This window comes from Archocentrus centrarchus, chromosome 21 (genome assembly GCF_007364275.1).
Source record: "Archocentrus centrarchus isolate MPI-CPG fArcCen1 chromosome 21, fArcCen1, whole genome shotgun sequence".
NCBI lineage: Eukaryota > Metazoa > Chordata > Actinopteri > Cichliformes > Cichlidae > Archocentrus > Archocentrus centrarchus.
Genome location: NC_044366.1, coordinates 15,034,653 through 15,049,235, shown reverse-complemented (window position 1 = coordinate 15,049,235; position 14,583 = coordinate 15,034,653). Strand labels below are relative to the sequence as shown.

Here is a 14,583-nt window from a genome sequence, read left to right as displayed (position 1 = left end):
TTTTCTTTTTTCCCCTCTCCTCTCAGTGACTTGTTTTCCAGTTAATCAAAAGCAGTATGATGCATTTTAGTGTAGCAATTCTTTATGTGTGAATGGGTTTTTATTGTTTTCTTGGGATTTGCAGAGTAGGTGTGCTGTTTTATGCGGTCTGGGATAAATACTGGGAAAAACTGACATTTCCTGGTGATTTTGCAAACAATTAGGTTAATTTTTTTTCCCTGAAATGCATGATGGTGAAGTGCCCTTTCACTGAACTCAGTTCTCTGCAGAATTCATAATGTAAGACCAGTCTGCTGTTGGGTAACTTAAAGGGAGCTTGGCAGATGAAGCAGAATGTGTTCATTATAAATGATCCTTACATTGCTTTGAAGTTGTTCCTGTTTGGGCTATTTTTGAAGAGACCAACTGCTCACAGTTGCCTCGAGGGAGCGACAGTAAAATTATCAGTGTCTGGGTTTGAGTTTGAGTCCAAGTGACATGAGAACGGGAATTTGTTATACTGACTGCAGTTTGTTTGTATTGTGTGCAAGTGCAGTATGTATATTGTTATTGCAGTTGTCTTAAGGTGGAAATACCAGCCTTAGATAATAGTGACATACACAGAAAAAAGCTCCCATCTTTTTTGTCTTTGATCATTCATATTTTTGATGACTGCAGCTCAATATGCCAGGCACCTAATTTACTCTCCCTCCTATTCATCATCATCATCTTCAAATATGCAGCACTCAGTCTGTCCCTTTATACATCTGTTGACGTTTTCTACACATATATAGTACAGATATAGTTGCAGTGTGGCCACTTTTACGGGCGGTCAGTTATTAAAAACATAGCAGGGAAGCCAAAAGAGATTTAAAAACCAGCATCTCTCAACCTAATTAAGTTCCATCTCCATTAAAATCATCCTGCCATCCATTGACTTATATGTACTCTGTCAGTATATATAAGTAAAATAATATATCATCTGCGTAATTATCCATCAAACCCTGCGCACGTATTCCAGGTTTTGCCGTCTTGTAGACAGCCCCGTGTTTTTGTCCTCTGTTATGACGCTGCCCTGTCTTGACCTGTCAAACACAGACACCTCCTCAGCGTCAGAAGACGAGGGCTCGCTGCGCCGGCAGGGACGTCTGGCCACCTCCACGCCCTACCAGGGCCACAGCCACCCAGCTGTTGAGCACTGGTTTAACCGTGTCATCCAGGGTTCGTCCACCTCATCCTCCGCGTCATCCACCTCATCCCACCCGGGAGGGAGATCCGTCACCAACACCACTGCCCACGCAGCCCTCAACGTCAATGCCGCAGCCACAGCGCTGGCCGACCTTATGGCACACACCCAGCTAGGTCAGTGACATACGCACACAGTCTCAGATGGCATCATGTATCAATCCCCCACTGCTTTTAATTGATACAATGTTTTCATCTAGTTGCTTACATTGCATTGCCTAAATAATTTTCACCTTGTTCATACTAGCACAAAATGACGTGCTTAAGCCAAGCAAGAAAACCATATCTTTAAAATGATTCCCTGCCAAGTGAGGGTTATAATTTCTATCACATTTCAGTTAAGTTCAAACAGGGATTTAATAATGCAGAACCTCCTTCTTAGCTGTCTGGATTTAAATTATTTCATATACATGCAGATATATACATACAAATGAACCAGTCTGATGATACATCTTATACTTTTTCCGTTATCCTGCTTTTCTTGATTTTGGCAGAAATATGGTAAATATTCAAACTGCTTTCCAGTCAGTTTTGTCATCATATCAAGGGTGACATCTTAACCCATGTTATGTACCACAGACCGTTTTTCTACTGCGGCAGTTTAATCACAGATAGACAGCATTGTCCTACACATTGGTTACTTCCTAAGGCCTTATCTCCCTCCAGACACACAAAAGCACTTGATGATGGCAAGACAAAAGGGAGCCAACGACAGTGTTTTAATTCACGTCTTTCTAATTAGCCATCCCTGTCTGCAGTCTCACTGTCATTCAGTCATGTGAAGAAGCTCTCAGCCGCATATCTGTCAAAACCACTTGTTCCATGTTGCCACGTGAGTGTCACAAGCTAGTTAATGAGAGTCAGTGGATTTATCACCATTAGTCTCGCTGCAGCTACAATGTAAGATGGTGTCTTGCTTACTTGTTTGTGTGTGTGTGTGTGTGTGTGTACACATGTGTGTCTGTATGTGTTGCTGGCAAGACGATATCCTATTAGGATGGAGCTGCCCGATTTTTTTTTTTCTCACTAGCTCGTTTCCCCTCAAGGCTGCTGTCATAAAGCAGCTGCAGTGACTGGTGCTGGATGAAGCTGTAAATAAATCTCCCATATTGCCTTGTCCCTCTGCCCCTTAGACACTGATTTTGTCATCCACTTCAGCAAGAGACACTAAAACATACTATATGTAGTTACAGGAACACCAGTTCTCAATATGGAGTTTTTTTTTTTAACTCCTTCAAGAACCACTTCCATGCATTTCCACAAAAAAACACAAAATTAAAAAAGTGCTTGTCCCAAAAGTTGGAAGCACTGATATCAGTTGGTACGGCATGAATTCTATAAATACAGTTTGCCATAATTTTCTTCCTTTGGAAATTACCCCAAATTCTTCCTAGTAATGTGATCTAATAATCAGTTATCACACCTGTCAAAATGTGGGCTGCCTCTACACCATGTTGGTGAAAAGAGGTTAGGCTCCAACTGCAGTGTTAGACTGTAAACTCCAGTTCTCACCACACAACACAGCCACTTAAAATAGAACAGCTGACCCTGTCACAGAAATATTAGTTTTATGTTTATTTGTAGTTGCAGTTGTGCAGTTAGATTTAAATGCATAATTTTGAGAGGCCTTTTATTTCATCAATTTCCAGTGTCAGGTAAAAACAACCTTTGCAATCCTTCTAAATGCAGAATTTGTGGCAAATCTGCCATTGATTTGCTTGAAGTGGCCAATAAGCGTGTACTAGCATTTTGATATCAGCTGATCTGTAAAACATAGGTGTAAGGCATCTTTTTAAGAACTGAGGAGAAATTCTGGGTACAGACTTGCTTGCTAATCCATGACTTAGTTCTTAATGTAGTCACGGCCACCCAAAGTTGGCCTTAAATCTGACCTTTTAACCCCCGACACCCCCACTCATCACAGATAACCACTCGGCGCCCCCTGACGTGACAGGGCTGTCGGAGCGCTCTTCGCATCACGCGGAGCGGCCCCAAGTGGCCTCGGTACGAGGCGTTTCTCGCAGCTTCAACCACACCAGCGTCATGGAGACCGCAGATGGTGAGTTTTCTGCCCACTCATACACACACATACACACAACTCCCTTTTTCCTTGTCCCCTGCTGTTTGTCCCTCTGTCTTCTCCTCAGTCAGTCTGCCAGTATGACTGGTAAAATCTGCTGACTGACCTGCTCATGTTGCCACGGTAACAGAGCACCTCTCCACCCCCAATCCCCTGAAAAATCCTCTATGTTTCTGCTTTATTTGGAATAGTTAACTAATAAAAACACTCAGATAATAAAGCTCAGCGAAACCATAGCGTCATGGTTTTGCTTCTTTGCGGCAAACAGATATTTGAATCAAGACCTAAAACAGATTGTTAGGTTCTCAGATTTGTGCTCAATTTTCACCGGGTTGTTGGTGAACCTGTGCATAAAATAGCTTCCAAACATTATTCATCAATCACACTGTGGGTTGACTTTTATGAAACCAGTACTGCCATCAGTGTGAAGCAGTGGGTGCTGCATATAACATGTACATAATAATAATATAAGAAACAGGGTGTTGTTTTAGTGCATTACAATGCTCTAAATATTTTAAATTATAAATGTTTTAAATACATCATTATCTGTTACTGTTCCTCCAAATATTTAAGGTGGCTTTTTTTTTTTTTTTTTTTTTATAAATCAGATTTTATATTATTTTCACCACAGCAGTAAATCATTGTGTCCATTAATTATGGCCTGAGTTAAAAGAGGGGAAAAATAGGAGTTTTACTCCATACAAAAATGTTGGTGTCCCAACATGATCGGAAGGTCAGTGGTTCGATTCCTGGCTGCTTTGGGCTGCATGCCAAAGTGTCCTTGGGCAAGATACTGAACCCTAAGTTGCTCTCTGATGCAAGCGTCGGAGTATGAATGTGTGTGAATGATAGACAGTAAGCACTTAGCTTAGTTAATCATGGAAGTGCTTGTGTGAATGGGTAAATGTAAATGTGTTGTATAAGCGCTTTGAGTGCTCAGACAGAGTAGAAAAGCGCTATATAAGAACTAGTCCATTTACCATTTGTAAAAGAACTTTCTGCAGAGTCAGGCGCTACAGACCTCCTTCAGATTAGCTCAAGAACAGTGCGTAGAGAGCTTCATGGAATGGGTTTCCATGGCCGAGCAGCTGCATCCAAGCCTTACATCACCAAGCACAATGCAAAGTGCAGATGCAGTCGTGTAAAGCACGCCTCCACTGGACTCTAGAGCAGTGGAGTATTCTTTGGAGTGATGACTCAGGCTTCTCTGTGTGGCAATCCAGTGGATGAGTCTGGGTTTGACAGTTGCCAGGAGAACGGTACTTGTCTAACTGCCCTGTGCTAAGTGTAAATTTTTGGTGGAGGGGTGATTATGGCGTGGGTTTCTTTATCAGGAGTTGGGCTCGGCTCTTTAGTTACAGTAGAGTCAGCAGAGTCAGTAGAGTCCTGACCTCAACCTGATAGAACACCTTTGGGATGAATTAGAGCAGAGACTGTGAGTGGACTGTGGAAAACCTTCCTGGAAGAGTTGAAGCTGTTATTGCTGCAAAGGGTGGGCCAACATCATATTAAAACCTATGGATTAAGAATGGGATGTCACTTGAGTTTATATGCGTGTGAAGACAGATTAGGGAATACTTTGTCAATATAGTGTATTTCTTTTAAGTAAAGGCGGACGCACTCCAAATGCTCATTTTTAGCCATGATTAAAATCCTGTAAAGGGAAAAAAACAAACAAAAAAAACATAAATAAATGTTCACCTGTATACAGTGAGCAACATTTCTTAACACTGTACAGGTATTTATTCTAGCCACTGCTTAGTTAAAGTGATGTTCAGGCAACTCGATCTCTAACCCTTTTCCCCTTTCCCATCACTCAGCAGTCTATAAGAGGGAGCCATATATCCAACAAGCTGTCAGTTCACCTTTAACTTGGCAGAGAGCTTCGCCATTGGAAGAACCCTAAAAACTTTTTTTTTCCATATATATTTATATATATTTTCATAAATCCACTTACATATACATCTTCTAATAGGATTCTGTGCTAGGTGGCAGCCACAATAGAAAACTATCTTGGATCTTTACAAATCCTTACTTAATTTAGAGTCACGTTAGGGCTGGAGCCTATCCCAGCTGTCATAGGACGAAAGGTTGGATACACCCCATACAGGTCGGTCTGTCACAGGAGTAGCCTTTTACATTTAATATGTTTTTGATATTATGAAAATATTCTTAGTTATGTAGGACCAGAACATGGAAATCTTCAGAAACTGTGTATATTTCCCAGTTACCAATCTACATTAAAGGCACAGTGGTTATATGCCAGTGTCTGTTTTGTTCATAACAGGAGGTGCTCTGTGCTTGGTGTATTTCTTTGAGTTTAGTACTGAGAGACAGAGAGTGGGTGACCTGAATATATCTTTGCCAAGCATCATCATATATAAGACAGTTTTAAATATCACTTGACATAAGCTGGGACCTATGAAAGAAAACCAGCACTTTGCTGCAGGCAATCAGGTTGACCAGTCGATTAAATCTGCTCCACTCTCTTTCTCTGAGTTCCTCTTCATTCATTCAATTTGTTAATAGTTGGGCAACCTGAGAACTGGAACACACCTTCAGCAGAGAGCCTATAATTTTCTTGCCATCTTTACTCTGGATTCTTAAATTCTAAATCAGCCAACCTGGCTGACACATAAAACAGGAAGAACTTTTTCATCTATGACTCTCATATGAAATTTTCCTCTGCAGGTTATTAAAAAAAAAGGCAAAAAAAAAAAAAGCCACAGCCTAGTGGCAAAACAACAGTGTGATCTCATCATAATCCCACTCTCACCTCCTTGTGGCAGCTGGTAGATTTCTCACACATTCACACTCCTGGCTGATTTAGACTTCTGCGGTAAATCTTTGTAGCGTTTATGACATAACCTACGTGAGTGGCCGTCGCTGTTGCAAGGATTCATGCTTGTGCTGGTGCATTATGTGTTAATTACCTTGCGGGTCGTGTCCTGGTGTTTTATATGCAGTGCTTTGCCACAATAGAAACGAATAAAATGCTGGGACTTTCCCCTCCTTGGTCGCCACTCTTTGTTGTGGTCAGTTTTTATTTATTTATTTTTTTTTTTTGAGGCAAACATATGTGCCCCCTCAAGTTTTTCCCACTTCTTCATACATTCCCTCACATCAGTTCCAATAGTTTTTGGAATGTCCCTGCAGGAATTTGCTGACATCTGTGAGTCTCTATATTGAGGCTACGATTATCATTCCTCATATTGAGGCGGGAATAATTATTCTCTCATATGCAGAGGAGGAATTGACAGTGCGGAACCAACCAATCACAATAGTTGTGTGCTGCGTCGACGTGATGTATAGTTAGATTTGCGGCGTAGGTCTTCAGAAGGGGCATGCAGTTAGGACGATTTAACGCAGAAGTTTAAATCCCCTGCTGGCCAGAAAGTTCATAGGTGTGTTTCACTGACATCTTGATGTGTCTCTCCTCTAGGCTGTGAGTGGAGAGGTGAAGGATCCCTCACTTTAATTGATGGTATTTATAACTGCTCCTCCAGCTCTGTGGCAGTCTGCTGTATGTGCACTCTGCTGCGTGTGCATTTGTATTTGTGTGTGTGTTTGCATCTCTGGCCTCACCTTCACTGTCAGCTCTACTGTGACACTTATCCGAGCCGTGTGTGCTTTACAAACATATATGCACAGCTACAGTGAATTCAGTGATACAATGTGCTTGCAAGAGTGTGAGTGTGTGAGTGTGTGTGTGTGTGTGTGTGTGTGTGTGCGTGCGTGTGTGCGTGTGCGTTTGTATAGCTGAGTATGTTGCAAATGCTCTACCATTTATAGCATCTTAAGGCAATGTCTAACCTGAACACATTTAAGCAGAGGTGTAACATTTTATTTGGCCTTGTGAATAATTATCATGTTGACATACTGTTTTCTTATCTCAAACTGAAAACAACTGTCAGCCTGTTTCTCACTTCATTCTGTGATGGCAGGCCCGCAGCCACGCAGTGACTTTCTTGATGGAAGCTGTCTAGGACTGTTGGCATTTTTCTGACACATAGATGGGTGTAGAAAACAAGGCACACAGTAACTTTGGTTCCATCTGTACTTGGATACTGATGCTGGTTGTGTTGGTGTTTTATGCCCATATTCTGGTGATATAAATTCAGTATATTCTTGTTGTTTCCAGCATAAAGTCATGTAAAAAAGAGAGTTTTTACATGACATGCAAAGACCAAAGCAAAAGTAAGTTATTGCTATGAATGGGTGTTTATTGTATCCTAAGCCTGATCTAGCTTATTCTTATATGCCACTGACCTCCATTGCCTTCCAGAAACAGTGACAAACACATCAAATGAACCATGCTGTTGCAGTGGGTAACATGTTCCCTCATTATGAGACACTGTGGGTTATTTTGAGTCAGATTTACTTACTGTACACCATCCTGCCTAAATCCATGGCTGAAGATAGTCACTATAAACACACTTGTTCAAATACAAATGTTTGAATAAAAAAATCCTAAAAGCTGCCGTACCCAGCTGACACGGGAAATTGTGTGTTTTTAAAAACAAGACCATGTTTTTATGACACATTTTAATGTTTAAAGTGCTCTGCAAGACTGGGCCCCAGAGGCAAATGTTGTCTGAGATTTGTTAACATTTGGATAAATATAGAATAATACTACCCCCATCCTATAACTCTATTGTTGTTTAAAGTGTGGGCATGGTGTAATATTTTGTCCGGTATTAAGACAGAGCCACTGTTTGCTATAGCAATGTATGGCTGTAAATGCTTTCATTATAAGATCATGAACACATTAATTACACTCATAATCACAGACGGGCCCTGGTTGGCCCAGATATGAACGATCAAGCCTCATGATCAGGAGAGGTTCAGAGTCGGTGTGTCAGGGGCTGCCTAATTGGCCCATCAGGCGCTGCACTGACCCCCGCATGGTTGATCCCTGGTACATCTGTCCCTGCATGAGGAGGCAGAGTCTGTCTCAGCGAGGCTTATTATGGTAAGATAGATCAGGCAAGCTGTGTGCAGCTGTGGCCTTCAGCTCCTGAACGTCTAACACAGCCGCCTCCCTTTTAAAGCTAACTATATATTTATTGGGTAAAAATAATGTCTAATGATGGTAATAGACTGAACCTTACCTCAAATGTGACTCTAAGTGCTCAACACTCCTATTTGATTTTTTTCCCATTCGGGGTCTGTTATTTCTCTTGTTTCTCTTGTTTTCTGTTCTTAACTGCTTTGCCATTAATCTTCTCTTGTCTTGGCACAGGTCCATATTTCTGACAATAGCATTATTGAGTATGATCTTGCTCAGATTTAATGAAAAAAAGGATTGAAGGGTTAATGTTAAAGTGTTCTTTACCCATAACAGGTGTGTATATATATGTATATGAGACTGGACTGTGGGACTTTTTTGAGGATCGGATATGTATTTGGTGTATATTTTTAATGGCCTGTATTGTATGTGACGAGTATTGTAATGGTATTTTTAATTGTTTTTGAGGTATGCTACACTGATGTGATGTTAGATAAATGGTCTGCCCTATTTGTTATGTGACAGCCCAGTGTGGTACATCCTATCTTAAGTCGTCTTTGTCCTATTTTCTACATCGAATGGCACCTTTTACCCAATTTTTGGGTGAAGGGCGGGTATTTAAGCAGGTGTGTAGCATTTCCTAATTAAGTCTGAAGAAGGGCATTGCAGCCCGAAACGTTACTTTCTGAAATATCGATGGATTAAAATATTTCCAGGAGCTCGTTGGCGTGTGGACCTCCTCCTTTTTCATTGAGTTCTGTTCGGATCCAGCACCCAGTTTAATTTTTGTGGATGTGCGTGTTTCTCTCTTATTAAGTTAATGTTAAAGTGTGACATGCATGTCAGATGATTTTACCTGTGTTCTGACTTAAGTTGGGGTTAGCCGATTTTAGCCTCTCATATTTCTCAGTTTTACGGCATGGCATGTATGTGAAACAGACACCTTTTGAGACACCTCATGAATCATTTTCTGCAGTGAGGACATCTTTGTTGCTAGGCAGCAGGCGAGGCAGCTCCTCGTTTCCTGATTTACTTTTTTTTTTTTTTTTTTTTTAAGCCTTTGAGGTCTGTCAGTGATTCCAGAGATTTCCAACTAAAAGCCTGTGAGTTTTAGGTGACTGTACAGCACAGGACCTCGTGGTTCACTGCTTTGTTGTCCTGCCACAGCGTGAGTGACAGCTGGTTGTCCTCTGTGCCTCATTAGAAAAACACACTGACCTTGTCTCCTGTCTTTTATTATCTGTCCCTCCCTTATCCCTCCCCTTTCCTCATCAATCTCTCAATCAATTTGTCTACACATGCCTACATTCCACCTACTCACAATCTCCACTTTATCATGTATGTATTTCTCTACATGTCTTTTTTTTTCTTGACATATTTATGTCCTCCACACTTTTGTTTTTTTTTCTTTTCATCCCCATAAAACTCATTTTGTAGGTGTTCCAGTCAACAGTCGTGTCTCCAACAAAATCCAGCAGCTGCTCAATACACTGAAGAGACCAAAGCGCCCACCGTTGCGCGAGTTCTTTGTTGACGACTTTGAGGAACTTTTGGATGGTAAGCTGGCCTCAGAGTAATTACAGTGATTCTGTTGAATCAATAAATCTTCATAAAGAGATGCTGTATTCGACACTCCTACTCTTTCGAGTGTGATGTCACATCACGCTATTTTTCCAGCTCTGATAATAGTGATCTGTTTAATTCTTGTTGTGGCTGAGATAAAAATGTTACAGTGACCTTGCCAGACCCCCCCCCCCCCCCCCCCAAATAAACAATCAGGGTACAGTTTTTAGCTCAGTGGTGGTTATTTTGGCCCGGAGACCACCAGGTGTTGAAAGGGAATTTTTAGGAAAGTGCACACGCAGTGGACCAGCCCATTTCCTCCATTCCAGCCAAACCCATCGGTGGTTCTGGGTGGTACTCTGCCACTCTGAATAAACACTGTGTGAATAAACATGCAGTGGGAATAGCATCACATCAGCAGGTTACTGTACAGCTTTTCCCTGTAATATGGCAAGCCTTAGTGGTCTGCTTTCTGTGAGCAGAAAAACACACTCAGTGGTAAGATATCAGCACACCAAACACTGATAAAGGTGTCTTATATGGTAGAGATGCAGCTTACCTGCTCATTTAAACCGCTCTGAACTCTACTGATCAGATAGTTCAGAGTGTTTGAAGGTAGGAATAGAGATGCAGAGATGGAAGTCAAATCCAGAAGTGAATAGAGTGCTTAAAGAAGGAGGGAGGCAAGACCTGTGATTTCCAGTAAGGAGTAGCTTCAAGTTTCTCACAAGTAGGAATAAAAAGGCAGCTTAGACTAATAAGGACAGAACACAGCTCACCATAAATCCTCCAGCTTTTCCTTTTCCATCACACCTTTCTCATTGTCTTTTTTTTTCTCCCCCTCACACTCTCCTACCACGTCTTTCTTTACAAGTGTTTAATTTACAATTTCTTTGCAGACACACGGGGCTTCTTTATCAAGCAGCTCAGGAGCTATATTATTTTGAATGTGAATCACCATCATAAAGATATCCAATTCTCTTCTTCATATTTTCAGTCCAGCAGCCAGATCCCAACCAACCAAAGCCAGAAGGCCAGCAGATGAGTCCGCTGGAAGGAGAGCCTCTTGGGGTGGTGACCAACTGGCCTCCCTCTTTGCCAGCAGCCCTACAAAGGTGGGGTACCACTCAGCCCAAGAGCCCCTGCCTGACAGCACTCGACAATGCTGGCAAGCCCGTCTACACACTCACCTATGGTAGGTGTTAGCCTGTGGATGTTGGCTTTGAATTGACAAAGGAGATGGAAAAGAATAACACCTCTTTTCATCCACCGTGTCTTTGAACAACAGACATTTTGTAATCTGCTGTTTAAATTTTATTTATTTTAGAGTTATTAAATCAGAGGAAATATTTTAAACTTTGTGTTAACCTCTACAGGTAAACTGTGGACCCGCAGTCAGAAACTGGCCTATACGCTTCTTAATAAGCTGAGCAGCAGAAATGAGCCTCTGCTTATGCCTGGAGACAGAGTAAGTCATGGTCTAACGCTGTGTGTTCAGTGGTGATCGATTGTGTTACATTCTGTATTTTTTTTTTTTGGCATTTCATTGACTTGATTTAGTGAATGCAGTAGCAGAAAACACTCAGTGGCATTACAAATAATCAACATGTAATAATTACCAATCAAATTCCATGAAAAGAGCAAAGAAAACAGGTGGCAACCAGCATTCCTACATGGCAACATTTTTGGAAATATGGTTACTGTCTTTTCCTGCTACTGTAGATGAAAAACTGATCAACGCTCTCAGATTTGTGGGAGGTTTTTTTTTTGTTGTTGTTACATCCAGTAGCCTTTTAGATAGCTGTCAGTACCTCTAAAGCTTACCAATTAACATGCTAACTTGCTTGTTTGATCCATTTAAAAGCCTTACAATTCTGTAGTTAAAACATTGATCATTAATATTACAAAAAAGCTTTCTATGAAAAGATTAGTGGAGTGCCTCCTAACTTCTTAGCAGACAAAGTCACACTCCCTACATGTGTGTGTGTGTATATATGTGTGTGTGTGTGTGTGTGTGTGTGTATATATATATGTGTGTGTGTGTGTGTGTGTGTGTGTGTGTGTGTGTGTGTGTGTGTGTGTGTGTGTGGTAAATCAAGCTTCTCTTTTCTGTGTTTTGATAGCTGGTCCAGCTAACATGCATGTGAGTCCCTACCTTTGAAGTTTTTGATAGGGAATAGTCCATTCCACTGAGCCATAATGGTGAAGTTTTAAAAATATATATTTCCCTATTTTATGTGTAACCATTTTATTCCACCTCAGTGTCAGGGTCCCTAAAACTGTTTTGTTGCACTCCACTGTTTACTGTTTCACCCTGGAAAGAGGAGAGATGCATAGAGACGATGAAACAGAGAGCAGAGGAGAGCTCCAAAATGGTCTCATAACGATGGTGTGCTCAGCATTTGTTGACTTGCTTGGGCTAATCATTGTGGCTGGACTTTTTTCTCTTGTTTACAAAACCTTTCTGGCTGTAAATAAAACATTAAAGGAAAGGGAGGTTTGGCTGAGATGTCCATTTGTTTTGGTGCAAGACACTGCATGTGTGAATATTGTCTATAAAACCTTCAAAGTTGTATATGTTTCAGATAATAAATAGTACTTAATTATAATAATAGTAATAGTAAGTATGGACAGGAAAGAATTTAGTGTCACATCCTGTCCACAATACTTGCCGTACACTCTTAAAACAGAAAAATATTGAAGCAAGTCTGGTGTATTGTAACCATGTCTGGAACACACCTGCAGGTTGCACTTGTTTTCCCCAACAATGATCCAGTGATGTTCATGGTGGCCTTCTATGGCTGTCTCCTGGCGGAGCTTGTACCTGTGCCTATTGAAGTGCCGCTGACCAGAAAGGTAAAGCAAGAACAGCCTCCTGGGACTGTGCGAATTTTGACGTTTTACTGACCCCTGCTGGACATATTGCAGCAGAGCTACTCAGACTGATGCACATCTTTTTGCAGTGTTAATGTTCACTCTGTTTGATATTTCTTATGCTAAATGGCATCTCCATAAATTTGACTTTCTGACTAGAATGGCAGCTATATCTTTTAAATGTTTAATTACAGAGTATTAGCTTATGATGTGTTGCCGTTTCCAGCACATCCATCAGCTCAAAGTGATCTAAATTTATCCACATTAGTTACACAGCCTGAATATTAATGCCTGTTCTTGATTGCCCTTTATAAGCTTGCTGTTGGCAGACGCTGTGCTGTAATTAATGAGATTTGAGTGAGGTGAAATGATGTGTAATTCTAGTCAAAATATTAGATCACAGGCCAACTGTTCTCAGGAGTCAGGCGCTCATTTTCTGACTCTCAGCTCCTATCATTCCTCGTCCACTTGTCCCTTATCCCCTCTCTTTACTCCTATTATCCTCCGCTTCCTTCTTTCTGCCTCTCCCCACCCATCTTGTGTCTCCCACCTTTTTTGCTTTTTGCTCTGAGCAGTGCAGTGTTCACAGCATGAGTTTAGCTATAAGCTAATTTGCACAGCCAATCAAATGGAGTGAGTGTGTCTCAGATCTAGGGTTTCATTCCTGCTACAATCTGGCTTTGATGCACAGCAGTAGATTTTTTTTAATAGTGACTGGCCGTCACTCCGCTCTCTCTCACCTGCTGCTGCTTTGATGTGTGATGCTCTGAGGTTTCATCTTATTATTATTCTGTCATTGCCCTTATTTTCATGCCATTAGCAATTCCCACATTCCCTCAGTGCATCTTTTCTCAAAGCTGTTTTGAATTTTTTTGTTTTTATTAGTTGATCGTTGTGTGTGACAGATACAAGCTTTACTTTTTCGTCCTTTTGGCTCTCCCAGGATGCAGGAAGTCAACAGATCGGCTTTCTGTTGGGCAGCTGTGGCGTCACGTTGGCACTGACCACCGATGCCTGTCAGAAAGGCCTGCCCAAAGCACAAACGGGGGAGGTTGCCACTTTTAAAGGTACAGCCTTTTTTAGTTTCATTGCGACTGTGTGCGTAGTTTCATTTGGTCTGAACTGATTTCATGTGTCTGTCTCTGCAGGATGGCCACGGCTGCTGTGGTTTGTGACAGATGGAAAACATGTTGTGAAACCTCCAAAAGATTGGCACCCTCCAATACGGGAAGCCAGTAATGATATTGCCTATATAGAAGTAAGTGGAGTTTGATCAAAGAATGTTAAGTGATGGTTTTTATGTTTGTTTTTTTTTCCACTTATTAGATGTTAATATTTTTTTAACAACTGATCATTTGGTCTGTGTATTTTCCAACTCTCTGTTTTTTAATGAAACTGCTTTATTTCCATGCTTCTTACATCCAGTATAAGACCAGCAAAGAGGGAAGCACAATGGGAATCACAGTGTCCCATTCAGCCATGCTGGCTCACTGTCATGCCCTCACGCAGGCCTGCGGCTACTCTGAAGGTAAGGAGAAATCTTAATATGCTTCTTCAACTCAGACTTTATTTCTGCACTTTTTGTTTTCTATCATTTATTATCACTTCTGACATGAAGGAAATTCAGTTGGTGCTGGTTGGAAGTTTAGGGAAACTATCACAAAGAAATGGAACTCCTACCTTCATGCTGCTCTCAGACTCTTTCGCCTCTAAATGCGGTCTCATTTGATAAATGCAGCTGCTCAGCTGTTTGTGTTTCATTCCATCATACCTGGGTCAGGTCTGCTTAAAAAGAAAGAGAACATAAGGTACCTCCTTTCTTCTTGTGCCCCAC

General features: G+C 41.2%; 1 protein-coding gene across 3 annotated transcripts in view; it reads left to right on the top strand.

Moving 5' to 3' along the window:
* The window catches only part of dip2a (disco-interacting protein 2 homolog A), an 89,826-nt gene that overhangs the window by 60,681 nt on the left and 14,562 nt on the right, over positions 1-14,583 (top strand). For 2 of the 3 annotated variants that reach the window (XM_030757392.1, XM_030757391.1), the window contains exons 5-13: positions 1,078-1,341; positions 3,149-3,283; positions 9,750-9,869; positions 10,873-11,070; positions 11,252-11,343; positions 12,621-12,731; positions 13,693-13,816; positions 13,898-14,007; positions 14,175-14,277. In XM_030757392.1, the coding sequence (XP_030613252.1) occupies positions 1,078-1,341; positions 3,149-3,283; positions 9,750-9,869; positions 10,873-11,070; positions 11,252-11,343; positions 12,621-12,731; positions 13,693-13,816; positions 13,898-14,007; positions 14,175-14,277 (1,257 nt within the window). Of the gene's footprint in view, positions 1-1,077; positions 1,342-3,148; positions 3,284-6,746; positions 6,789-9,749; positions 9,870-10,872; positions 11,071-11,251; positions 11,344-12,620; positions 12,732-13,692; positions 13,817-13,897; positions 14,008-14,174; positions 14,278-14,583 lie in introns of all 3 variants that reach the window. The other variant, XM_030757390.1, reaches the window with a different exon arrangement.